At 43.4% G+C, this 27,958-nt stretch overlaps 1 protein-coding gene across 3 annotated transcripts in view; it reads right to left on the bottom strand.

Moving 5' to 3' along the window:
• The window catches only part of IL1RAP (interleukin 1 receptor accessory protein), a 340,076-nt gene that overhangs the window by 147,599 nt on the left and 164,519 nt on the right, over positions 1–27,958 (bottom strand). For 2 of the 3 annotated variants that reach the window (XM_073589428.1, XM_073589430.1), the window contains exon 1: positions 1,762–1,838. The exons of the other annotated variant lie outside the window; for it this stretch is intronic. In XM_073589428.1, coding sequence (XP_073445529.1) covers positions 1,762–1,823 — 62 coding nt within the window. In that variant the 5' untranslated portion in view covers positions 1,824–1,838. Of the gene's footprint in view, positions 1–1,761; positions 1,839–27,958 lie in introns of those variants that run through there. 3 annotated transcript variants of the gene reach the window in all.

Genomic DNA, 27,958 nt, shown 5'->3' with positions numbered 1-27,958 from the left:
TGCTGATGGTGCTGCTGCTGCAGATGTCTGCTGCCTTCTCCTGCTCCTGGTTCTTGGCTTGGGTGGCATGTTGGGTGTGGCTGAGGGTCCCATTGTCTTGCTTTTATATATCTCCTGTGGGCAGAGCTACTGAGCATGCTCAGACCAAAAAAACGGATCCGGCGCATTGCGGCGCTCATAGGCTTTCATTGTGTGAAAAAGCCGGACGCGCCGGATCCGGCGTGTCCGGCTTTTTCGCCGGAGACAAAAAACGTTACAGTAGACGTTTTTTCCAGACGCCGGATCGCGACACATTGCCGGATCCGGCGAAAACCGGATGAAACGCATGGCCATCCGGCGCGCTCCGGCGCAAATGCAAGTCAATGGGGGGGAAACCGGATCCGGCATTGCATTTCGCCGGATCCGGTTTCTGTCAAAAGCGCCGGATCGCGCCTGACGGCGAAAACCTGATGTGTGAAAGAGGCCTTACTTTAATTACATTAGTGTTTTCTTAAAATATAACACGTGCTTGGGGAATAATGTGTCCAAATAATGGACTGGTGGAAGGAACTCATGGAGTGCTAATGGTCCACGGGTAAAGTCCCCATCACACACAGCGATCTCGCTAGCGAGATCACTGCTGAGTCACAAGTTTTATGATGCAACAGCGATCTCACCAGCGAGATCGCTGTGTGACACTTACCAGCGACCGGACCCCCTGCCGGGTATCGCTGATCGTCCTGGAATGGCCAGGACATTTTTTTGATCGCTGGTCTCCCGCTGGCCAGCATGCATCGCTGCGTGTGGCAGGCGGGAGACCAGTCATCAGATAGCTGGCGCTGGTAACTAAGGTAAACATCGGGTTTCTAAGCGGCACGCAGCGCTTAGAAACCCAATGTGTACCTTAGTTACCAGAGCGCTGGTGCAGGGAGCTGGTAACCAAGGTACACATCAGGCTTCTAAGCGGCGCGCAGTGCTTAGAAACCCAATGTGTACCTTAGTTACCAGAGCGCTGGTGCAGGGAGCTGGTAACCAAGGTACACATCAGGCTTCTAAGCGGCACGCAGAGCTTAGAAACCCAATGTGTACCTTAGTTACCAGAGCGCTGGTGCAGGGAGCTGGTAACCAAGGTACACATCGGGTTTCTAAGTGCCGCGCACCGCTTAGAAACACGATGTGTACCTTGGTTACCAGCTCCCTGCACCAGCGCGCTGGCAACTAAGGTACACAGTGGGTAACTAAGTGACGTGTGTCGCTTGTTACCCGCGTGTCGCTGGTCCTCATCGCTGGTGAGAGCTGCGTGTTTGGCAGCTCACCAGCGATCATGTAGCGACACACCAGCGATCCTGACAAGGTCATATCGTTGTCGGGATCACTGGTGCGTCGCTATGTGTGACGGGGCCCTTAGGGGGCGCAAAAGGCTATGTTCACACAGTATATTTTTGTTGAGTTTTTTTTTCTGCAGACAAAACCTGCTCTCTTGGCAGTAAAGAAACGGTATACAAAAAGCAGGGCTTGCTACGTTATTTGCTGTGTTTAAGCTGCATTTTTCAGGTTCCCAAAGTTCGGCTTTGCTTCTACCACAGAAGCATGAACAATAGTGTTAGTGCACCAATGCAAGACAAATGTGAAACCATAAATCAATTTGGGAAAAAAGGGCAATTTGATCAAATTATTTAGTGGAAAAATTTTGCCTGAAAAAAGAGTGACTATTCTGAACGAAAAAGTTCACGAGTTCATGAAAAAATACACAATTACAAATGTAACAGCAGGGGGAGTTACCTGGACAGGTAAGCAGTGCAATCCCTTTGTGTTGTATTAATTAATGCATGTACATACGCCATAATACCTACAGCAAAGAACAAGGAAAATGCTCATTCATTTGGTGATTTTAGTTTTATGCAGGCATATAAAACATTGTTCCCAACACTACATTGCTCCATGTACTCAGGGGTTGTGCTCCTTTTAACATACAATGTATATGAGGACAGAACAATCATATTAGAGATCTTCTGCTTCCATAATTGATCATCGGCCTGTGTAATCAACTTAATGTAGACATTCGGCACTCAGGCTGGCCAGAAAGCTGCTAGTATACATGGGCCAAAAGGGTGGGACCACACAGTGTGAGGCTGGATGCATATATTCAAGACTTTGCCCATTGTGATGTTCGATGATGGCAACATTTTGACTGACTACAATCTGCCGGATCATTACAATGTGCACACTGTCACATTTACCAATGTGCGCACTGTCACGATTCCATTGCATTTCCCATGATGGTGGGCAGTAAAGTTACCACATACTGTATATGCAGTTTTCATACTAGCAATCACATGCCAACTAGACTCTCATATGTTGGAATATTGAGAAACAGTGGAGAGTCTAGTTGGCAAGTGACTGCAAGTATACAAATCATCACTGCCCCCGATACATACAGCAGGGTTGTGACTGTGTGCGCATCCTAGACTGGATAACCACTTTCAGTACTTTGTGTATGTTTTAGAAGATCAGAAAAACACTAACAATAGCTATAGAAATTATTTACAGGTAATACATTTTTAAAAAGCATCACAAACTATAAAAGCAGAGATTACCATTTATACAATTTAGATATACTAGACTGAAAACTTACAACTTTTGTAATCTGCCTTTACAGCGGTTAAGATTTCTCATAAAAAGATTTGTCTGTATTGAGAATGTATTTTTGTGATAGGCACGGTTATCAGAATAAAAAAATGAAAAAATAACAGTTTTAATCAAGCAGAAAACATATTAAAGCACTAGCCATACAGAGACAATGTAATATATGCTCAGTCCTGAAGAGCTAAATTACAAGGGGCGAAATGGACTGGCAAAAGGGAAAGTTTTCAAAGCTAAAAACTATTGCAGTCGTTAAAACTAAATAATGATTTTTGTAACTATAATATGGCATGTGTCAATATCTTTTGGAACCCAGGACTTGTATATTTCTATTTGTTATATTTTGCTTAATTGCACTGTAAGGGAATTGTGGCGGTTGGTTTGGGAGTATCAAAATAGTATTGGGGCAATAAATGTATTAAAATAATTAAATAATAATAGAATAAATCCCCCCACCCCTCTGTTGGTCTACGCCAGTTCTGTCCAGACATCATAAAATGTCCATCATTCACTTGACCAATGCACCCAATCACTGTCCCGAGCAGCGAAGCATGATGAATGCACAGATTATGACCTTTTAAGTTCAGTCAGTGGCTTTATCGATCTTGTGAATGATGAACATTATTCCACCAATGCTGAAGCATGAAGCAGAATCAATAAAAGTACAATTTTATGTAACGTGATGCCCAACCCCTTTGGTTTTATTTTGATGGATTTTTGCATGCAAATATTTTTTTGCGAAGAGCAGCAAATTATTCTCTCAGCCAATATGTTCCATGTTGGTTAATAAATAAGTTGTCTGGAAATAGAAAAAAAAAAAAAGAGTAAAGAAAGTGAATGAAAATACAAATAAATTCCTAGATACCTTTAATTAGTAAATCACGTGTGTTTTCTCTAGAATATTCACAGTACTATAGTAAGCCCTTCATGCCGCGACCAATTTCAGTTTTTACAGAATCATAACTTTTTTATTTTTCTGTCCACATAGACATTCTGTAGGAGGGCTTGTTTTTTGTGGGACCAGTTGCATTTTAAAAGACACCATTGATTTAGCCACATTAGTGTATCCAGAAAACAGGAAACAAATTCCAAATGGGGAGAAGTTGTAAAAACAAAGACTCCACAATTCTGGTGTACAATTTATGGTGTATATTTTATAGTAAAAACTACCTCGCAATATCATTCTGCTCATCAGTATGATTACGCGATACCAAACATGTTATGGCTTTTTTTTTTTAAATTATTTTAGTGGTGAAAAAAATCAGAAGTTTGCAAAAAAAAATTGCCATTTCCTAAGACAAGCAACGTTTTCATTTTTGTGTTATGGGAGCACTTATTTTTTGGGAGGCGAGGCAAGCATTTTATTGATACCATTTTGGACTAGATATGACATTTTGCTGGCTTGTTATAGCATTTGTGTGTTATTGCTGCAACGAAAGAAACTTAAAATTGCCTTTCCTGATTTTTTTTCTTTTTTTTACCGTGTTTACAGATTGGGTTAATTATTTTTATATTTTGACAGATTAGACTTTTCTTAAAGCGGTGATATCACATATGTGTATTTTTGTTTTTATCTTTATTCTTAATGGAGGAAAGGGGGAGTGATTTGAACTTGTTTTTTCCTGTTTTTTATTTTTACTTTTCACTGTTTTTAATAGTCACCTTTGGGGACTTGAACCTGTGATCGTCTGATCGCTTGTACCACAGCATCGCTGTATATCTCAGAAATCATGGTCTCCTTTGAAGCCGGCCACAGGCAGGATTTTAATGGAGTTCCGTAATGACAAGCACGGAGGTCAATAGACTCCGGGCAGTCATAGCAAACTATCAGCGACCCACGATTACGTCACAGATGCGCCGTTGGATGCTTACAATGACTTTCCCCCTCCTCTCCGGCCGGCGCACCCTAAAATCTGCTGTGAGAGGGCTCAAACTCACTTGCGAGAGACTCACACGATCCTCGTGCGTCTCTCGCATGAAAACCTGGCACTGCCGCCGGCACTGGGACCGGAGCGTGCGGCGGTGGCATAGAAATACATGTAGCCACATGCTCCGGTCTGAGTTCCGGCGGCAGTGCCAGGTTTTCATGCGAGAGACTGCGAATGACAGTGGGATTCAACAAGTTAACAATCATGGGCGGAGCATCGTTCCACCAGATATTGTTAGAGGCATGTCCTGGCTGTACCACACACAGCCATCGCCTGCTGAGAATGGGGAGAGCTCATCCCATGAGCCCGCGCCCATACACCAGCCTCTGACTTGCACCATACGTGTACAGCAGATGTCGTGAAGGGGTAACACTGACAAATTTCTTCTAGAACATTAATAGGAGTGTTGCCTGTGAGCATGTGCAGTAAGTAGCTCCACTGCTGTGACCAGGAAATACCAATTTCATGTAGTATCCAGCTATCTCCAGTAGTGATGAGCTAACGTGCTTGATAACATCTCATCCAAGCATGCTTGGGTGTTATCTGAGCATCTGGGAGTGTTCGTATATTATGTTCGATTCTCTACGGATGCATGATGACAACTGTTAGATAACCGCAACATATGTGGTGATTTCCCGTTTCTTAGGGAATCCACATGTGTTCAGACTGTCTAATAGCCACAAATCATGCAGCTACAGGGATGCGAACATGATATACGAGCATGCCCAGATGGTCGGATGACACCTGAGCATGCTCGGATAAGACGTTATCTGAGCACCTTCGCTCATCACTAGTCTCACAGGCACCAGACCTAACATTCTAGGACAAATATCAGTCAATGTAATAAGACCGCGATTACCTTTCTAGACGAAAGAAGTGTAATATGCTAAATAAATGTATTTAGGAATTTATTAATGATGAGTTTATTTTTTTACTTGCAGAAAATTACAATTGAGATAACAGAATTTAGTAATATTTTATGTGTCCAAACAACTTGATTAATGAAATGCTATTTTGAACATCGTCATTTGCAAATTGGTTGAGAGATACAAACCACATGGCACATATTTTCTATCGCTGGATAAGGTCTGATTGGCAGAGAAAAGAGCGTACTTCAATTTGTGGCTAATCCAATCTCTGAAAACTGAACTGATGATATAATAAAGAAAGTGGTCAATTTCATCATGTACAATTACTGGCCATTACTATGATCCTGCCGTTGTCTTATTTTAGGGACAATTACAAGAGATCAAAATGATAGTAAGACCTTCTTAGGCCTCTTTCACACATCAGGTTTTCTGCTTCAGGCGCGATCCGGCGCTTTTGACTAAAACCGGATCCGTCGAAATGCAATGCCGGATCCGGTTTCCCCCCCCATTGACTTGCATTAGAGCTGGATCGAGCCGGATGGCCATGCGTTTCATCCGATTTTCGCCGGATCCGGCAATGTGACGCGATCCGGCGTCTGGAAAAAACGGTGACTGTAACGTTTTTTGTATCCGTCGAAAAAGCCGGACACGCCGGATACGGCGTGTCCGGCTTTTTCATACAATGAAAGCCTATAAGCGCCGCAATGCGCCGGATCCGTTTTTTTTTGGTCTGAGCATGCTCAGTAGCTCTGCCCACAGGACATATATAAAAGCAAGACAATGGGACCCTCAGCCACACCCAACATGCCACCCAAGCCAAGAACCAGGAGCAGGAGAAGGCAGCAGACATCTGCAGCAGCAGCACCATCAGCACCACCCCAAATGGAGCAGCATGCTGAACAACGGGAGGGGAGTCCAGCAGCAGATGAGAGACGGTAATTATCAAATCCCCCATTCCTCCAAACTAGGGCTATGGAATATCAAGATATTCATTGGCCCTTTGTTTCTCTTTATTCAACAGCCGCCCAATAGATGCAGCAGCAGCAACAGCAGCAATGGCAGCAGCAGAAACACCACCCACAGCCATGGAGTCTGGCCATGAGGAAGACAGCACATCTTCTGGGAGCCCTCCCTCGCATCGTCAGCGTTTGACGGTAAGTTTTTATTTCCAAAATCCATCATCTCTGTAATATATGTCTATTCATTGACTTTTATTTCAAAACAGGAATCACAAGATGAAGAGGAGCTCCCAGAAGAAGAAGGAAGGGGTGGACAGACACTTGGAGTGGGCTCACAATTGGTAATTTTTTTGCATCAAACGCAGAAACACAACATCACACTACACACAACACATAGAAAACAATGTTCTGCAGACCACACACAGCAAACAAATGCCTACATCCAAAGACATAACATTTTTTGTTTTCTTCTCTAGTCTTCCCAATCTGGTGCTCGGCCAAGAGGTCCTCGCAGTGCCTCCCAGGGTCGTCGGCGACAGCAACGCGGCGGTCACCAGCGTGTAAGTATAAATATTTTTGCTTTGGTTTTTTTGCACTTTTTATTTCATTTCTTTTGTGGAGGCTAATTATGTTATTTTTGTCTTTTTCTTTAACAGCCTTCACAGCGTGCTCCCGACTCTGATGGTGAGGATGGAGGGATTGATGTCGACCGCCTCATCGATCTCGTCAGAGAAAGGGAGCCGCTCTGGAATATGGCTGACCGACGCCACGCTGACCTGATCGTTACCCGACGACTCTGGGAGGAAATCTGTTCGCTCCTTGTGGACCGCTGGGAGGACCTCGAAGCTCGGGCCCAGATTAAAGAGCGTAAGTATATACAGTACCGGTTGCTTGATTTAAACCTGTGTTTCCCGAACTCCAGTCCTCGTGGTCCCCACGGATCATGTGTTCAGGATTTCTATTTACTTTGGAAATCCTGAAAACATGACCCCTGGGGACCATGAGGACTGGAGTTTGGGAAACACTGATGTTGTATACTAACCACTTTGTCCATTCTCGTTTCAGGGGAGAGAATTGTGAAGCGGTGGCGGTCTGTGAGGGATCGTTTCAAGAAGGAGTTCAATAAAGAGACGCGGGCCCCGAGTGGATCTGGAGGACGCAGGAGCAAGTACAAGTACGCACGAGCCCTGTCGTTCCTCCGGGAGACAATGCTCACCAGAAGGTAAATATTACACACCACATGTGACAAAAAAATGTTTAGATGTAACTTTTTTTTTTCAGCCAGGGCCATACCATGTCACTAATTTAATTGTTTTTTTTTTCTCTTTATTCCACAGCACGGTGAGCAGCACTCGGGAGCCTGCACGATTGGACCCTTCTGAGGCGATCCCTGAGGAGACCGGCACCGAGGGAGACTTCGACCGCCCCGGTACATCTGCACCTTCCCAGCCTTCCCACACATTCGACCCATCAGTCCCATCCACCAGCACAGGAGCATCGTGGCCGCCTACATTACATGAAGCTGCTGGTGAGGAGATCGCTTTCCCTTTACCCCACCCTTCTGCCCCTGCCACCTCTAGTACACCTGCGGGTACTGGGCGGCAGCGGCAGAGGGGTCAGGAAAAGACTTATGCGCCAGAGTTCTTGCATCTGAATGCATCTTTCCAGAACTGTCTAAAAGTCTTGTCAGAGCAAATCTCCGCAGGCTATCAGCAGATCAACTCCAGCATTCTGGAGGTGAAGACACTTCTGCAAACCATGCATTCAGAAGCAAGATCTTCGCCAAACCACACCTTTTTCAGGTCTGTTGTGGAGCGCATGGAAACGCTCTCTCCTGCCCAGCAGATGCATGTAATGCATTCATGCCACGCTGCTCTCCAGCAAGTTACCTCCTCCTCCCACCACAGTAGTTCCTCCACCTGCTCCCCCTCCAGCCACTTTCCATCCTCCCCCTCCTATTACATCTACACCCCCTCCAGCCACTTTCCATCCTCCCCCTCCTATTACATCTACACCCCCTCCAGCCACTTTCCATCCTCCCCCTCCTATTACATACCATCCACCTCCCCAGCACCATCCACCTCCCCAGCACCATCCACCTCCCCAGCACCATCAACCTCCACAGCACCAGCAACCTCCCCAGTACCAGCAACCTCCCCAGTACCTGCAAACTCCCCACTTCCAGCAACCTGCCCCGTACCAGACATATCCCCACTTCCAGCAACCTGCCCCGTACCAGACATCTCCTCACTTCCAGCAACCTGCCCCGTACCAGACATCTCCCCACTTCCAGCAACCTGCCCCGTACCAGACATCTCCCCACTTCCAGCAACCTGCCCCGTACCAAACTCCTTCCCCATACAACTTGCCATCAACATCATCTGCTCCTACAGTCCCTGCCCAACCCTCCACTCCACCACCCACCACCTCTTCTGCTTCCCACATGTCCACCCATTCTGTAGTTTTTTCCACACCTTCACCTCTAACTGTTCCTTCCCCACCACGATCCCAGTCCTCTCTCCACACTCCCAGTGTCGAAGTGTCCCGCAGCCCCTACATCAGTATTTCCACCACACACTACACAGATTTATAATGTGTGTATTTAAATAAAAATGACCAGTTTTATGGTTTCAGTTTTATAGTTTCAAAGCTTTATTAAACAAGTTTATTAAAATTTTAAAAAAGTTTACTAAAAAAAACATTTTTCAATAAAAGTTAAATTATTTTACACTGGTTGTCTGTCATTTCTTTCTGCGGCGAAAAAGGTTAAATACAGGGTATTTAAAAGGTGAAATGGTATTCAAAACTAGGTATATAACTGTGGGTAAATTTTAGCTTTTTGCCACAGTTGTGTTCCTGGTTGTGTTTGAAGCAAAGTATTTCACCTAAAAAGTTGTGTTTATTGTTGGTGATTTCCTAACAATGTACACAACTTTTGTTAAAAGGTGAAATACTTTGCATAAAACACAACCAGGTACACACCTGTGGCCTAAAGCTAAAAATAGAGACCATGACAAGATAGCCAACTTTGGTTGGCAAAGGTATATACTGTTGGTACAGAAGGTACACAAGTTTGGTTGGGCACAAATCTTTCACACTCTGTCATCCTGCCAGTGTACTCTGCCTTGAGGTGACAAAGTATAGTGCAAAATTGTCCCTCATTACTGAAACCGTCACAGAACTTCTAGTGGTAATGTCATGGTAATCTTGCAAGGTGGTTTCTTCAGAGGTGTCCTCAATGGAAATGGGTTCCTTGCAGACAACAAAATTGTGGAGTACCACGCACGCTTTGATCACCTCGTCCACAGTTTCTGTCTTGAGGTCGATCGCAGTCAATAGGACCCGCCATTTGGCTGTCAGAATACCAAAAGGTACATTCAACCATTCTTCTTGCTCTTGTGAGGCGGTAATTAAAAATGCGTTTTGGTCTTGTCAATCCTCTGCTAGAGTACGGTTTCAAAAGGTGTTCTGACAGCTGGAAGGCTTCATCCCCTACACAGACAAATGGCATAGGTGGACCAGATGTTTGCGGCAGCGGTCTAGGTGGTGGGAACTGGAAGGTGTTTCCATACAGTTTACGCCCCATGGCAGACAGTTTGAAAACTTGAGAGTCATTGGAGCGGCCATAGGCCCCAATATCAACCGCAATAAATTTGTATTCCGCGTCAGCGATGGCCATGAGGACAATTGAAAAATATTTCTTGTAATTGAAATATTCCGATCCCGATCCAGCTGGCTTTACAATGCGGATGTTTCCCGTCCACAGCGCCCAAGCAGTTGGGAAACTGACATATCTGTTGAAACTTGTCAGCAATTTCAATCCACCTCTCTGTTGTGGGCTCTGGTAAAAACTCTTCAGCTAAGGAGTCCCACAGTGCACGGCATGTGTACTTCACTATTCCAGATATGGTGGAAATCCCGAGTCTGTACTGGAAATGCAGTGACGAAAGGGATTCTCCAGTTGCAAGAAATCTGTGGGGAATTAAAAAACAATAAATTAGTTTTAAATCACAGCATTACATACCAAAACTGAGCTATAACACTTGGAGATACAAACTACCACCAACAAGATTGCAGTGAAAGTGTGCTCTGATGCGATCACATCCAATAAATGTGGCTTACCTTAAAGTCACCATCAGACGCTCTGTGGGGGAAACAGAGAAGCGGCAATAGGTGTCCGCTTTTCTTATGAGGTGTGCAATGCGCTCCACCAAGTAATCAAAATTCTCCATTTTCATCCTAACATATCCAAAAAATTTATCCGGGTTTCGTCGAAGGTCCATGCAGAGTGTAGAATAGACCCCACGCGTCATTCTCTTGGCTGTGATGGGGTGGATCCACAAACGTCGTCTACGATGCCTGATGCGCTGCTGTCTCGCTCTCTCCTTCTCCAGAACAATCACCCTCAAACGATTCGCCTCCGCTATAAAATCCGCCAAATTCTTCAAAATATTTCCAATGACAACATCCATCTTCGCCAATAACTTGCTCTTCTCTCCAACCTGCACTTTCTCCTCTACAACCGGTCAAAGAAGGGCTGTAGGAACATGCTATATATAGTTTTCCAGTAGCCAATCCCGTTCGGAAGGCCACAAGGGTCAATTTTAAAAACCGGATCCGGCGTAATCCGTCGAAAAACGGATAGAAAAACGGATGAACCGGATGAGACGGATCCGGTTTTGTCTGTCAAGAAAAAGACGGATCCGGCAGAAAAACGGATCCGTCACATCCGGTTTTACTAAACATTTGCCGGATCCGGCGTTCCGGCACGACGCCGGATCGTGCCTGACGCCGAAAACCTGAAGTGTGAAAGTAGCCTTAAATGGGAAACAAAAAGGTTCTTTGCTTTTCCTTTTTCCCCTCATATAGTTGAAAGTGTTTGATGAAGCAAGGAGAATAAATGACAAAAAAGACAAACATGACAAATAGGCCAAACAGGATTCAGGTAAGGGCCTGTGTAATAAAACGCAGAGATGACGTATTCTGGTTTTAGAAAATGAATGGTATTATGTTTCTCAGCATACGTTCTGTGTTAGTTCTTTGGGTTGTTTTTTTGTTTGTTTGTTCGTTTTTAAGTCCTCTGTTTGCTATAAAAACCTTTATTGTTACTTCCAATAGATCAAAATCAGTCCTGGTCATGGAAGCACAAGGGCTCAGCTAGACTCGTATACATTATATGGATATCTGCATACACATAAACTCAGCATGTTTAACTATGTGGAACATTAACCCAATTTTCCAAGTCTATGTTTTAACCCCTTCCCGACCAATGACGCCACATAGGCGTCATGAAAACCTGTGCCAATCAGACTAGTGACGCCTATGTGGCGTCATGACTTTAAAGCCCCCATGCGGGTCGGGTGACCGGGGTCACTAAAAGGTCACCCGACCCGCACGTAGCTACGATCGTTCTGATTGGCTGTTAAAAGTGAAACAGCCAAACAGAGCGATAGTAATATTTCATCAATGAAAATTGATGAAATATTACAATCCGGCCATGGCCGATGCTGCAGTAGCATCGGACATGGCTGGAGACCCAGATCCGACCCCCCCACGACTCACAGGGCCGATCGGCCCCCGATACCGACTGACGGCAGCAATGTGCCGCCGCTGTCATCATCTGCTCCCCTCACCCTTCTCTCCACTCCCCCCACCTTCTGACTCCCCCCTCAACCCCCTGGTACCTCCGATGTCCCTCTCCGGCTCCCGGTGTTCCGCCGTCCTGCTTCATTGGCGCCATCTTGGAAAATGGTGGGCGCATGCGCAGTGCGCCCGCCGGCAGCCGATTCATTCATTCATTTTGATCACTGTGATAAACTCTCACAGTGATCAAATTAGGATGAAAAGTAAATAACCCCCCCCCTTTATCAGCCCCATAGGCAGGAGCAAATAATAAAACAAAGAAATTATTTATATTTTTCCATTAGGGTTAAGGTTAGGGTTGGAAATAGGGTTAGGGCTAGGGTTGGAATTAGGGTTAGGGTTGGAATTAGGGTTAGGGTTGGAATTAGGGCTAGGGTTGGAATTAGGGCTAGGGTTGGAATTAGGGCTAGGGTTGGAATTAGGGCTAGGGTTAGAACTAGGTTTAGGGTTGGAATTAGGGTTAGGGTTGGAATTAGGGTTAGGGGTGTGTTGGGATTAGGGTTAGGGATATGTTGGGGTTAGGGCTGTGGTTAGGGGTGTGTTGGGGTTAGGGTTGGAGTTAGAATTGAGGGGTTTCCACTGTTTAGGCACATCAGGGGGTCTCCAAACGCGACATGGTGCAATCATTGATTCCAGACAATTTTGCGCTCAAAAAGTCAAACAGTGCTCGTTCCCTTCCAAGCACCGATGTGTGCCCAAACAGTGGTTTACCCCAACATATGGGGTATCAGCATACTCAAGAAAAATTGCACAACTTTGGTGGTCTAATTTCTCCTGTTACCCTTGGGAAAATAAAAAATTGGGGGCTAAAAAATTATTTTTGTGGAAAAAAAATGATTTTTTTTATTTTCACGTCTCTGCGTTATAAACTTCTGTGAAGCACATGGGGGTTCAAAGTGCTCACCAGACATCTAGATAAGTTCCTTGGAAGGTCTAGTTTCCAAAATGGGGTCACTTGTGGGGGGTTTCTACCGTTTAGGCACATCAGGGGCTCTGCAAACGTAACGACGACAGTAGACCTTTCCATCAAAGTCTGCATTTCAAAACATCACTACTTCCATTCTGAGCCCTTACGTGTGCTCAAACAATGGTTCCCCCTCATATATGGGGTACCAGCGTACTCAAGACAAACTGGACAACAACTTTTGGGGTCCAATTTCTCCTGTTACCCTAGTGAAAATAAAAATTTTCGAGCTAAAAAATGATTTTTTGAGGAAAAAAATTATTTTTTATTTTCACAGCTTTGCGTTATAAACTTCTGTGAAGCACTTGGGGGTTCAAAGTGCTCATCACACATCTAGATAAGTTCCTTGGGGGGTCTAGTTTCCAAAATGGGGTCACTTGTAGGGGGTTCCACAGTTTAGGCACACCAGGGGCTCTGCAAATGTAACATGACGCCCGCAGACCATGCCATCAAAGTCAGCATTTCATAATGTCACTACTTCCCTCCCGAGCCCCAACGTGTGCCCAAACAGTGGTCCCCCCACATATGGGGTACCAGCGTACTCAGAGCAAACTGGACAACAACTTTTGGGGTCCAGTTTCTCCTGGTACCCTTGTGAAAATAAAAAATTGCGCACTAAAAAATAATTTTTTGAGGAAAAAAATATTTTTTTATTTTCACGGCACTGCGCTATAAACTTTTGTGAATCACTTGGGGTTGAAAGTGCTCACTATGCATCTAGATAAGTTCCTTAGGGGGTCTAGTTTCCAAAATGTGGTCATTTGTGGGGGTGCTCTAATGTTCAGGCACACAGGGGCTCTCCAAACACAACATGGTGTCCGCTAACGATTAGAGGTAATTTTCATTTCAAAAAGTCAAATGGTTCTCCTTCCCTTCTGAGCCCTGCCGTGCACCCAAACAGTGGTTCCCCCCACATATGGGGTATCAGGTGTACTCAGGACAAACTGGACAACAACTTTTGTGGTCCAACTTCTCCTGTTACCCTTGTGAAAATAAAAAATAGCGTGCTAAAAAACTTTGAGGAAAAAAAAATGATTTTTTTATTTTCACTGCTCTGCGTTATAAACTTTTGTGAAGCACGTGGGGGTTCAAAGTGCTCACTGCACATCTAGATAAGTTCCATAACCATAAGGGGTCTAGTTTCCAAAAACGGTGTCACTTGTGGGGGGTTTTCACTGTTTAGGCACACAGGGGCTCTCCAAACGCGACATGGTGTCCGATAACGATTGGAGCTAATTTTCCATTCAAAAAGTCAAACAGCGCTCCTTCCCTTCCGGACCCTGCCGTGCGCCCAAACAGTGGTTTATGACCACACATGAGGTATCTGTGAACTCAAGAGAAATTGCCCAACAAATTTTAGCATCCATTTTATCCTGTTGCCCATGTGAAAATGAAAAAACTGAGGCTAAAAGAAAATTTTTGTGAAAAAAAAGTACTTTTTATTTACCGATCAATTTGTGAAGCACCTGGGGGTTCAAAGTGATCACTATGCATGTAGATAAGTTCCTTGGGGGGTCTAGTTTCCAAAATGGGGTCACTTGTGGGGGAGCTCCAATGTTTAGGCGCACAGGGGCTCTCCAAACGCGACATGGCAACCGCTAAATATTCCAGCATATTTTCCATTCAAAAAGTCAAATGGCGCTCCTTCCCTTCTGAGCCCTGCCGTGCGCCCAAACAATGGTTTATGACCACATATGAGGTATCGGTGTACTCAGGAGAAATTGCACAACAAATTTTAGGATCCAATTTATCCTGTTGCCCATGTGAAAATGAAAAAATTGATGCTAAAAGAAAATTTTTGATGGAAAAATGAAAATGTCCATTTTTTCCTTCCACGTTGCTTTAGTTCCTGTGAAACACCTGAAGGGTTAATAATCTTCTTGAATGTAGTTTTGAGTAGCTTGAGAGGTGCAGTTTTTAGAATGATGTCACTTTTGGGTATTTTCTGACATATAGACCCCTCAAAGTGACTTCAAATGTGAGGTGGTCCCTAAAAAAATGGTTTTGTAAATTTTGTTGTAAAAATGAGAAATCACTGGTCAACTTTTAACCCTTATAACTTCCTAACAAAAAAAAAATGTTTCCAAAATTGTGCTGACGTAAAGTAGACATGTGGAAAATGTTATTTAGTAACCACTTTGTGTCACATAAGTCTCTGGTTTAACAGAATAAAAATTCAAAATTTGAAAATTGCAAAATTTTCTAAATTTTTGCAAAATTTCTGCTTTTTTTCAGAATAAAACGCAAAAATTATCGACCTAAATTTACGACTAACATGAAGCCCAAAATGTCACGAAAAAACAATCTCAGAATCTCTAGGATCCGTTGAAGCGTTCCTGAGTTATTACCTCATAAAGGGACACTGGTCAGAATTGCAAAAAATGGCCTGGTCATTAAGGTCAAAATATGCTTGGTCATGAAGGGGTTAATGGCTGTGGACCCAGATGTGTTATGTTTGACTTGACATCAATTCACAAATGCTAAATTGAACCTGTCACCCCCCCCATGGCCTTTTTAAGTAAAAGAGCCACCTTCAGCAGCACTAAGGCTGCATTCTGTGAAGGTGGCTCTTATGTTTCTTATCCCTAGGAACGCTGAAACAAAAGACGTTTTTATAAATTGCCCACCATACGTCTATTGTGTCCTGGAGGCATGTTTTCTCCCCCTGTGTCAACCACCTCAGAGCCATCCATCATCTCCCTCTTGAGTCTGTGCGCTGCCTCCTATGTTACTGTTACATGACCGGCGCCTGCGCTCTGCAAACATTTAAATAAAACCAATTCTTCACTTGCTCTTTTCTTTATTCTGCCTCCCAAAAATTGCAGTAAGGCTTGGTGCACACTGATCCTGCACATTGCGCTGAGCGCTTACACTGGGGTTTTCTTGTAAAACTATGAAATACGTGATTCAGATGGAACCCATGGCGCAAGATTCCCTATAGAATGGTAGATAGAGACACTGGTCCGCCACAGATTTGTGCACTTCTGAAAAAAAGGACATAGCTAAACAGAGGTAGCTCTGCTGCCTCATTATAGTGAATGGATCCTTCGGGGGTTTCATCTAAATCATGTCACTCTGAGATTTAGATGGAAACCCCAAAACAAATGCTCAGCATACAACACAGGATTAATGTGATTCCAAATGATATGAAAAATGTTCCCAATAAAAGCGCCAACTCAAGCCACAAAGAAAAGTCCCCACTCAAGTCCGTCATATGTCAATGGAAAATCTAGAGGGTTCCACATTACTGATGGCACAAAGGCTCTGGAAAAGTGAAACGGCTCCTCACCAAGCAAAAGAAATTCAGAAAATTCTGTGCTCCCAAATCCAAATGTCCCTCTCCCTTCTGAGCCCCACAGTTTGCCTAAACCACATTTAGCATCTGCATGTTTGTTATTTCTGTAGCGATGACAGCTCACCTAATTTATGGGTGCATGTCTCCAGACGCATGAGCTGGACACAATGTAATGGTCACTACAACATACTGGTCACTACAAAGTCAGTTCGCAATTTTCACTCAGCAACATCCAATACTGCTTGTTTCTGGAAAACAACCATGGACACAAAATCTTTATTACACCTGTAGGTAAATTCCCAAAGGGGTATTATTTCCAAAATGGGGTCACTTGAATGTGGATTCTGTTCTTCTAACACTTGGGGGCTCTGTATATAGAGTCCGCAAACTATTCTAGGAAAATCTGAGTTTCAGGAGAAAAATAGTGCTCTGTCCCTCTAGAATCTCGTCGTATGGCTATATACAGTGTATTTCTGCATGTAGCAGAAATTGTGGGACACATTTTGGTGCCATTTTTACACATATCGCAGTGAGAAAATGTAAAATGTGGGACTAAAACAAAATGTTGGTGGTAATTATTTTTATCTTCACTGCCCAATGGGATAAAACTCTGTGACTCACCTTTGGTGTTAATATGATCACTGCACCCCTGCATGAATTCACTGTGTGACATTGAGCTCCATTTGACTTTTTGAATGTAGAATTTGCTGGAATTAGTCGACGCCATGTCATGTTTGGAGAGCCCCTGATGTGCCAAAACAATGGAAATTGCCCAGAAGTGACATCATTTTGGAAACTAGACCACTCAGGGAACTTATCTAGATGGCTGGTGAGCACCTTGAACCCCCAGGTGCTTCAAAGAAGTTTATAACATTGAAAAAGAAACATTTTTCCCACAAAAAATTTTTTTAGCCCCTAACGTTGCATTTTCATAAGGGTAGGAAAAAAATTGCACCACATAATTAGTTGTGCAATTTCTCCTGAGTACGCCAATACCCCAAATGTGAGGGGGGATTATTGTTTTGGTGCATAGCAGGGCTCGAAAGGGATGGAGTGCTATTTGACTTTTTGAATGCAAAATTTGCTTGAATAATTAGTGGCATGCCCCCAATGTGCCCAAACAGTGGACAATCCCCACAAGACAAGTGACCCCATCTTGGAAACTAGACCCACCAATGAACTTATCTAGACTAGCTTGGCCTGTGCGAAATTTTCACACATTGGTCGTTGGGGGCACAGGCAATTTCAGAAAAAGCAAGCTGGTCAAATGTAAATGTATTTCATGAGGTGATGAACACAGACAGGTATTTATATATGTAGATTGGTAATACAATAAATTGTTTTGCTAAGTAGAGGCCAAAAAATGTTTTCCGGTTGAGGTGCCAACTGCAGGTCATTGTGACTTTCTGCAGGTTCATGAAAATGAATATTTAAACTGTATTTAGTGATAAAATCGTGAATGTGTGGTTGGTTTGGCTGTTTTCTTGCTGAAGGGAGCAAGTTTACCTTTCAAATGGTGTATCATATGTGTGTGGGGCAAAGTAATCCCCGAAAAAGCAGTGCATGTATACAAATGTGTTGGTAGTGTGCTTTGGGGTACTGTGGTGCCACCTGCAGGTCATTTTTCCTTTCTGCAGGTTTATGAAAATTAATGTTTAAATTGTATTTTGTGATCAAATCGTTTGTTTGGCTATTTTCTTGCTGAAGGGGGCAAGTTTACCTTTCAAATGGTGTATCATTTGTGTGTGTGCAGTATGAACGGGGATACAAAGGACTCATCGAAAAACAGTGTTTAGAAAAAATTGAATAGATGTGTGGTAAGCATCTTGAATCCAAAGGTGGTTCACAGAATTTTACGTTTATCTGTGAAAATTAAAAAAAAAAAAATTCCCACAAAAATGTTGTTTAAGGCCTGTTTCACACTTGCTTTTTTTTGCAGCGCGTTTTTCCCGCAAAAAAACGCATTGAAAAACGCATACAAAAGCATACAACTGCTGCGTTTTTTTCAAGCATTTTTATGAGCATGCATGAAAAAAACGCAGCGTTTTTATGCGTTTGTATGCGTTTTTAGTGCGTTTTTACCGCGTTTGCGTTTTTTTCCAACATTAGGTGGCCCCTCACACTAACCCAAACCATGACTTTACTAACCCTAACCCTGACCCTAACCCTAACCCTGACCCTAACCCTTAACCAAACCATACTTAACCCTAACCCTGACCCTAACCCTAACCCTGACCCTAACCCTGACCCTAACCCTTAACCAAACCATACTTAACCTTAACCCTAACCCTGACCCTAACCCTAACCCTGACCCTGACCCTAACCCTTAACCAAACCATACTTAACCTTAACCCTAACCCTGACCCTAACCCTGACCCTAACCCTTAACCAAACCATACTTAACCCTAACCCTGACCCTAACCCTGACCCTAACCCTGACCCTAACCCTGACCCTAACCCTAACCCTTAACCAAACCATACTTAACCCTAACCCTGACCCTAACCCTTAACCAAACCATACTTAACCCTAACCCTGACCCTAACCCTTAACCAAACCATACTTAACCTTAACCCTAACCCTGACCCTAACCCTGACCCTAACCCTTAACCAAACCATACTTAACCCTAACCCTGACCCTAACCTTGACCCTAACCCTAACCCCCCTTAACTAACCCTAACTTTACCCAAACCCCTAAATTCCATTGTCTAAACTAATGGTAAAAAAAAAATGCATGTGCAAAAAAACGCATACATAAGCATGCCAATGCGCACATATGCTCACCATAGACTTATAATGGGTGTCTTGCTGTAAAAAAACGCATTGCGCGCATGCGTTTTTTTGAGGCAAATCGGACGCACAAAAAATGCAACAAGTTGCATTTTGTGCGCCCGAGCGCATACCGCAAAAAAACGCATGCGCGGTAAAACGCGTACAAACGCATGTGTATGCGCACATAAGCGCATCCCATGCAAAGTATAGGAAAAAAAACGCATGCGCTATTTAGCGCTAAATTACCGCGAAAAAAAACGCAAATGTGAAACCAGCCTTAGCCCCATATTTTTTCATTTTTACAAGGGTAACAGGAGAAAATGAACCCCAAATTTGTTGTGCAATATCCCCTAAATATGCCGATACCCCATATGTGGTCTAAAATTACTTTTGAGGCACAGTGTAAAGCTAAAAAGGAAAGAAGCACCATATTAATGTTCAGATTTTGCTGGAATAGTTTGAGAGTGCTATGTTAGATTAACTAAGGTGCCAGAACAGCAGAACCCCCCAGTAAGTGAGCCAATTTTACAAACTACACCTCTCAACGAATTCATCTAGGGGTTCAGTGATCATATTGACAACATAGGTGTCACAGAATTTTATACCATTGGACACTGTGATAACAAATGTGTACTTTTTGGGTTTATTTTTTCATAAATATATTTATTTATGGGTACAATCTATTTTTTATTTTTGTATTATTTTGTGATTCTTTTAATTTTATTTTTACTTTTTTTTTTTACTAAGACCCTCTATAGGACTTTCACTTTCAGTAGTCTGATCGCAGTACTAATGCATTGCAATGCACTAGGACTGTCAGCCCTGCAGACACAAGTTAGTTAGATCAAGCATCTGGATATTGTCATGACAAAGTTGGGTAATCATGGCACCAACTGGAGTGCAGAGAGGGCACTAATCAGAGTGCAGAGGGGTTCCTCTGTCTCTGCATGCCAGCTAAATGCTGCAATCGCAGTATTTAGGGGATAAAGTGCCGGGAGCAGTGCGAGCACTGCTCCTGTCAGTGGGTTTCGGGTGTCAGCTGTCAGTATCAGCTGACACCCAGGGGAGGTCGTGCACACGACGCCATTACGTATCCATACGTCAAAGGTCGGTAAGTACCTAGTGACCTGGACGTATGGATACATGCAAGGTCGCAATGGGGTTAGGTCTACTTTTTTAACTTATCGACCATTAATGAAAGGGACATTATCTTAAGGTGCAGACGTGTTACTCTGTCTCCATATGTGACCATATGACAAGCAAAACCAGGTTTTCCAAAGTCATCCAGGTTCCTTTGTAACAATACTAAAATGAAGTGGCTTTGCTGTTGCTCACATTAGATCACCCATAATCTTTACACAGTAGTTTCACAGCTTGTGAGATCACATGGTTTACCAATATGGTACTGTAGTTGCCATATGCCTATAGATTCACCTCCTTCGGCCGGGATCACACATGCGAGGAATACAGCCGAGTCTCGCATGCTAATACCCGGCACTGCCGCTGGCACTCAGGAGCGGAACATGCGGCCATATAGCAATACATGGAGCAGCACGTTCCGCTCCTGAGTGCCAGCGGCAGTGCCGGGTATTAACATGCGAGACTCAGCCGTATTCCTTGCATGTGTGATCCTGGCCTTACATACATATTCTTTGCTGCAAACATCGAAATGTCAGGAGGGTGAGAGAAAACCTCCATACAAACAATTCCTTCCTGATATATAGGCATATGAAAATGTACTTGTTATCAATTTAAACCACTGAGTTTCATTGATTCTTCTAGACATGATTTATACGTCTTAATCTTGTCGAGCAATACGTTTCATTTTGTTTCTGTATTTCAACTCTCCGCCATTTGCGCACACATCATAAGTCTACATCGTTATGCAGAAATGATTGCAGAAGTCTCCATTTCTATGAAAAATATCCACAAATGAAGTAACAAAGAAAAAAAAGAATCAACTTGAGGCAGCACAATCACCGTAACAAATAAAAAGAATTGCTTTTCGTCCACACAACGGTGTGATGTTTTACATAAGGAACACAAGACGATCCTTTATTCCACTGTCTTTCCAGACACAAGTGAATCAAGTAATTACTCAGGAGGGCTCCAAACAGAGGCCTTTAATTTGACACATCTAAGGCATTTATTCTCAGACCGCTGCTTCGCGTAAACTGCACATCTCGCAGCCGATAGTCCTTGTGTCAAAGGCTACAGTACATTAGATGAAAACATAGCCAGGACATTTTTAGCTTACATTTATCAAAGGTTCATTTTTCAAAACCTGATCAAATCCAAATGTTTGCTCATTTTTCTGCTGTTGTTCTGAAAGTTTTTCTTGTGTAATTAGGAAATAAGATAAAGAAGCATGTTCCAAATCATTCTAAAGGCATTTACCAGAAGGGCACCTGCAATGGCCTCTAGTAAAGATGGAATGTACGTGCAAATTCAAGCTCCACACCAAGACTATTTGGTCAAATTTGACGAGCTGAAAATCGGTAACAGATTATTTATGAGACCGCTCGTTCCCAATTGACCTGTGAAAACATGCCGGTGATGATCCACCTAACAAGCAAAACGAATGGTGGGTGACCAGACCTTTTCGGTTCGTGTAATTGGGGAGTGTGCTGCCAATAGCATTATGCTGTATGGGGACAGAATGTTCTGTTCTCCACAGATTTTGTCAAACAGCGTAACTAGGTCACTAAATAAGCGCTGATTGACTGGTTTATAGTGGATCAGATCTCGTTAATGGGCAGAGATATAGATGGACTGTGCACATGCCTACTATACATTATACATTACAGGTTGATTTATTAGGCTCATGATGATGATGATGACCTGGTCTTAAGCATGATGACAATGATGACCTGGTTGGAGGAGGATGATCTTACATTGAATATTCTAAAGCAACAAACAATCATTATTTAGAGGGCTTCTCCAGGATTAGAAAAAAAATATTTTTTCCTCCAGTGACATCATTCCTTACGGATTGTATCTGAAATTGCACCTCTGTCCTACTCACTAGAGGGGTAAAGCTGAAATTCCAAATCTGTGATGACACAGCATTTCTTCTTAATTATGCCAGACGTAATTTCAGTAGGTCCAGAATCATAAAATTGTTGTCTCAACTATTGACTCTTCTTGTAGCATAAATATTTACCTCTAATATCAGCACCTACAGTTTATTTTCTGTTACATTTGCAAAACAGTTATTCACGGCCACTGAACAATGATGTTTGCTGAAATGGTGATTACATACATTGTCCATCCCAGCCAGTTTGTTGGCATTCAAAACAGAGGAAAAACTATGCAAATAGAATACATAATCGAACAATGCACGTTGGCCTCAGTTACATCTCTATCTGATCTCTGGATGCTGGTTGAAGGCCAGTTGTGAACTACATAAAGAGACTTTCTTTTGGTCCAAGTCCCTCTACAGGATGTCAGCTTAGAGGACCACAGCCCCAGTTGGAAGAACAGAGGACTGCTTCATAAACTATCACTGAAATCCCAGAGACAACTTAAAGAATCCAGGTTGGGACAATCGGGTCACCTGGCAACATACCCCACTGCTCTCAGCTAGCTTCCCAAGCTTGTCATTACCTCCGCTCTGTGGGGGCCACCAAAAGCGGGGAGCCACTAGTGGGGGTAATCAGCCCTGGAAGCAGCTCTAATCAAAGCAAGTCAGCAGAAGGGTGAGATTCTGTAATTTGCACCATCTTGGGTATTTGCTGGGACTGTTCTATACAGTGGGTACGGAAAGTATTCAGACCCTTTACATTTTTCATTGTTTCATTGCAGCCATTTGGTAAATTCAAAAAATTGTTTTTCTTATTAATAAAACACTAGATTTTTTTTGCAGATTTATTAAAGAAAAACTGAAATATCACATGGTCATAAGTATTCAGACCCTTTGCTCACGATTGAGTAGAAGCACCCTTTTGAGCTAGTACAGCCATGAGTCTTCTTGGGAATGATGCAACAAGTTTTTCACACCTGGATTTGGGGATCCTCTGCCATTCTTCCTTGTAGATCCTCTCCAGTTTTGTCAGGTTGGATGGTGAACGTTGGCGGACAGCCATTATCAGGTCTCTCCAGAGATGCTCAATTGGGTTTAGGTCAGGGCTCTGGCTGGGCCAGTCAAGAATGGTCACATAGCTGTTCTGAAGCCACTCCTTTGTTATTTTAGCTGTGTACTTAGGGTCATTTTCTTATTGGAAGTTGAACCTTCAGCCAAGTATGAGGTCCAGAGCACTGTGGAAGAGGTTTTCATCCAGGATATCTCTGTACTTGGCCACATTCAAGTTTCCTTCAATTGCAACCAGTCGTCCTGTCTCTGCAGCTGAAAAACACCCCCATAGCATGATGCTGCCACCACCATGTTTCACTGTTGGGATTGTATTGGGCAGGTGATGAGCAGTGTCTGGTTTTCTCCACACATACCGCTTAGAATCATCACCAAAACATTCTATCTTCATCTCATCAGACGAGAGAATCTTATTTCTCATAGTCTGGGAGTCCTTCATGTGATTTTTAGCGAACTCTATGCAGCTTTTCATATGTCTGGCATTGGGGAGAGGCTTCCGTCGGGCCACTCTGCTATAAAGGCCCGACTGGTGGAGGGCTGCAGTGATAGTTGACTGTGGAACTTTCTCCCATCTCCCTACTGCATCTGTGGAGCTCAGCCACAGTGATCTTGGATTTCTTCTTTACCTCTCTCACCAAGGCTCTTTTCCCATGATTGCTCAGTTTTCCTCGACAACCAAGTCTAGGAAGACTTCTGGTGGTCCCAAACTTCTTCCATTTAAGGATTATGAAGCCTACTGTGCTCTTAGGAACCTTGAGTACTGCAGAAATTCTTTTGTAACCTTGGCCAGATCTGTGCCTTGCCACAATTCTGTCTCTGAGCTCCTTGGCCAGTTCCTATGACCTCATGATTCTCATTTGGTTTGACATGCGCTGTGAGGTCTTATATAGACAGGTGTGTGCCTTTACAAATCAAGTCCTATCAGTTTAATGAAACACAGCTGGACTCCAATGAAGGAGTAGACCCATCTCAAGAATTTAAATATGAGTGTCTGAGCAGAGTCTGAATATTTATGACCATGTGATATTTCAGGGTTTTTTTTTTTATATAAATTTGCAAAAATTTCTATATTTGTTTTTTTCAGTCAAGATGGGGTACAGAGTGTACATTAATGAGAAAAAAACATAAAATTTTTTTAATTTACCAAATGGCTGCAATGAAACAAAGAGTGAAAAATTTAACAGGGTCTGAATACTTTCCGCACCCAGTGTATGCTGTTGTGTGTTGATTGTTCAATAAATTATTGCCACTCTCTTTCACCCTCACCCTGTTTTGTCTGAGTAGTGTTCTGCATACGGGAAAGGAGAGTGGGTGTTCAGTGGTATGAGCCCTCGCCCACAAAGTTTTTCTAAAGAAAGCCAGGCCAGCAGACAAGAGCACCCACTAAGCCTGTGTCTCTACATAACCCATGCACAAGATTTACCCTGAACAGAAACAAGAACCTCTTTAATAATCCTGAATAGAGATGGGCGAACCCGAACAGTAAAGTCCAGCGCCCGTACCGAACTCCTACTGTTCAGGCACAGACACCAAACATGGACTACACCAGGAAGTCCGTTTTGGTGTTTTGGCACCCGAACCCAAACAGAGAGTGTTTCATCCTCGCCGGTCAGAGAGCCACGGTGAGCGAACAGCTGTGATTGGAGGTATAAATCTCACCTCCGGTCACTGGTGACAGCTGATGGAACTATTGATCTCTTGATCTGACACCTGCTACCGCTAATTAAAAGATCTTATGGTACTAGCGGGATGGCCCGGCAGTTCAGTTCGGCTAGGAACAGAGCCTCAGTGACCAGAGGTAACATCAATGACGTCACCACCAGTCACTGAGGCTGCTCTTGCAGCAGTTCAGTCACCAGTGGTTCTCAACCTGGACGGTCGTATCTTGGCACCGTCTAGGCTGAAAACGGTTTATCTCCCAGACATAGATTACGGCGTGGGACAGAACGACTGACAGGTATCATATTTTGTTGTTTTTTAACTTTACTTTTATTACAGGAGAACAAGGGCTTCGGTGGAATTAGGCTTTTAAATAAAAATGGAAAACTGTGTTTAAGCTTATTTGAAATAAAGTACTTTACTCTGTTTGTTCATTTACCATACAACTGTAGGATTAGTAATGGATAGATGTCTTATAGATCCCTCTCCATTACGAAGCCGTGGGCTTGATGTTACCTGATAATAAAAAAGGTGACATCAACCCCACAAATATGAACCTCACTTGCAATCACTACAGGGCAAGTGGGAAGAGCTGGGCAAAGCACCAGAATTGGCTCATCCAATAATGTGCCTTTTCTGGGCAGCTGCAGGCTGCTATTTTTAGGCTGGGGGGGGCAATATCCATGGCCCCTTACCAGCCTGAGAATACCAGTCCCCAGCTGTCAGCTTTATCAAGGTTGGTTGTGAAAAATGGGGGGGGGGGGGGGTCGCCATGCCGATTTTTTTAGTTATTTAAATTTTTTAAAAAAACAGCGTGGGGACCCCTCTATTCTTGATAACAAGCCTTGCTGAAGCTGAAAGCTGAGGGTTGCAGCCCCCAGCAGTGAGTTTTGCCTGACTGGTTAGCAGGGGAAGCCATGCCTTTTTTTGTTTTGTTTATTTACAGCACAGCAGCGGCTAATGAATACTCCCATCTGCCGCTCCTGCTCTCACTGCAATGAGTGGTAGCAGGTTTCGGTTGATGTGATGAGCAGTCCCCATTGGCAGACACCAGTGAGCGGAGATGAGGTTTATACCTTAGATCAGAGCTGACCGCTCACCCTGTCTTTTGACAGTGTGAGAAAAGCGGCTCTCTGACCGATGCTGATGATTTCACCGCTGATCAGAAGCGGTGTTTGCCGCGCTGTCATACACGACAGCGTGGCAGACACTGGATGTTTGGGCCCCCCATTCAATTGAAAGGGGTTCAGGTTCGGGTACTATTCTGGTACCTGAACCCAAACTTTTTGTAACTGTTCGGCCGAACCCGAACATCCAGGTGTCTGCCCATTTCTAATCCTGAACATTCATTAGCACTTGCTAAATAATGTCCAAAACTGGATTATTTTGAAGTGCATATAATGACATTATAAATACAAGAAGCATTTATTCAGACTGGCCTACCGCCTCAACACATTAACCTAATCTATCCCTGTGTGGCACAGTCAAAAGTTTTACCATAACCAGGTTCCCCGCATCATGTTCCCACATGCTTTATGCATCTATTAGCCCTCTGTGTCTGTACTGTTACACACTAAACATTATGGCTGGTCCATACAATCAGGGCAATTGTTACCACCCACCTTTCGTGTCTACCTCTTTCCTCATAGATTGTAAGCTTGCGAGCAAGGCCCTCATTCCTCTTGGTATCTGTTATGATCTATGTGATTATTGTTATGCTGTAATGTCTAACGTCTGTACAAGTCCCCTCTGAAATGTAAAGTGCTGCGGAATATGTCGGCGCTATAGAAATAAAATTTATTCTTATTATTATAAGGTAGCCAACACATCAGAATGTTTCTGCTACATTGGACTCTTTGGCTATATTCATATGTTGCATTTTTTTATGCTTTTTTATCCACCTTCCCACTAGATGTTTTTCAAAACAGGAAGCAGAAAAATATTTGAAAAGAATAGGAACAGTCTTTAAAGTATTTGTGAAGCAATTTTTCAGGTTTTTTTTAAATTTTTTTTAAGTGGACCCATGCCAAAAAGATGATCAAAAACTCTATGTGCATATACCCTTAGTGTTTTCCCCTCATCGTTCTGTAAAACATGTTAAAAGACATCTGCATACACATAATGTCTCAACAATGTTACTGTTGCATGTGGCAATTTGCACCTCCTCGGTTTCAAGTTTGGCCACTGGGAAGCAGCACGCTTTTCTTGCTTGTGACACATGACAACCCCAGTACTGTTTTTCATACTGCTTTATAAGTGAGCTATGGGGTTCATTTTAATCTAGGTTTGGATCAATCCTTCCCGAGAGCTCAGGGCGGGGCAGTCAGCTATTTAAACCCCTGAAACTCTGACTTCTCGGTGTCATGAGTTTAACGCAACAGAGGAACCAGAAGACTGCAGTGTCTGATTTCTCCTACTCCTGCAGGGATTTGAAGCACTTCACCTTCATATTAGATTGTGTAAATTTATTTTAGTAGTGCAGGGGTTAATCTGCTCAGTTGAGAGCTCATGGAAGCTTTCTTGCATTAAGGCTCAGCTGTGCACTGTTAGCCACTCCCATCTCCTATATAATCTGGGCCCTGGCTAGCACTCATTTTCAGAGCTAGCTTATGCTGCATGGCTGGAGGTTCTTTTTTTATTATTGGAGGTGTTTGGTGGATTTATCTGTCACTGTTGCAAAGTTTTGAATGTGTGATAATTCCCTTTCTTCTCCTACTTTGTTTAACCCCATCCTCCACTCCCCAGTGCATTCCTCCGTTATGTGAGTATATTTTTATTATTGGTATTTTTCGTTACCCCTGTTCGTATTACCTTGTTAATCTGGTTGGTGTACTACGGTACACTACTACTCCCTTCTTCCTTGGTTGGGGAAAGGATACAGACTGAGGGCACATTCAGGAGCTAAGTCAAGGTACATGGCCCTGGCATCTTCACCATCAGAAGTAATCGGAGGAGCAGGGCAGGCTAGGCCACCGACAGCAACAGGGAAGGAGCCACTGGTCCCGGGACACCCGACAGAGTCGTGACACTCTGCCAATTGATAGTAGTGCTGTCCGGGTCAATACTGCTGTGCTCTGATCCTGTTTGTTATTCTGATTATTCCTCTTCTTGGGCCTAACCTTGACTTCTGACTACCATCTTGATTCATGAATTTGTCT

This window comes from Dendrobates tinctorius, unplaced genomic scaffold (genome assembly GCF_039654945.1).
Source record: "Dendrobates tinctorius isolate UK_male_01 unplaced genomic scaffold, ASM3965494v1 ptg000107l, whole genome shotgun sequence".
Taxonomy (NCBI): domain Eukaryota; kingdom Metazoa; phylum Chordata; class Amphibia; order Anura; family Dendrobatidae; genus Dendrobates; species Dendrobates tinctorius.
Note: the sequence above shows the minus strand (reverse complement) of the source record. Positions and strands in the feature narration are given on the sequence as shown.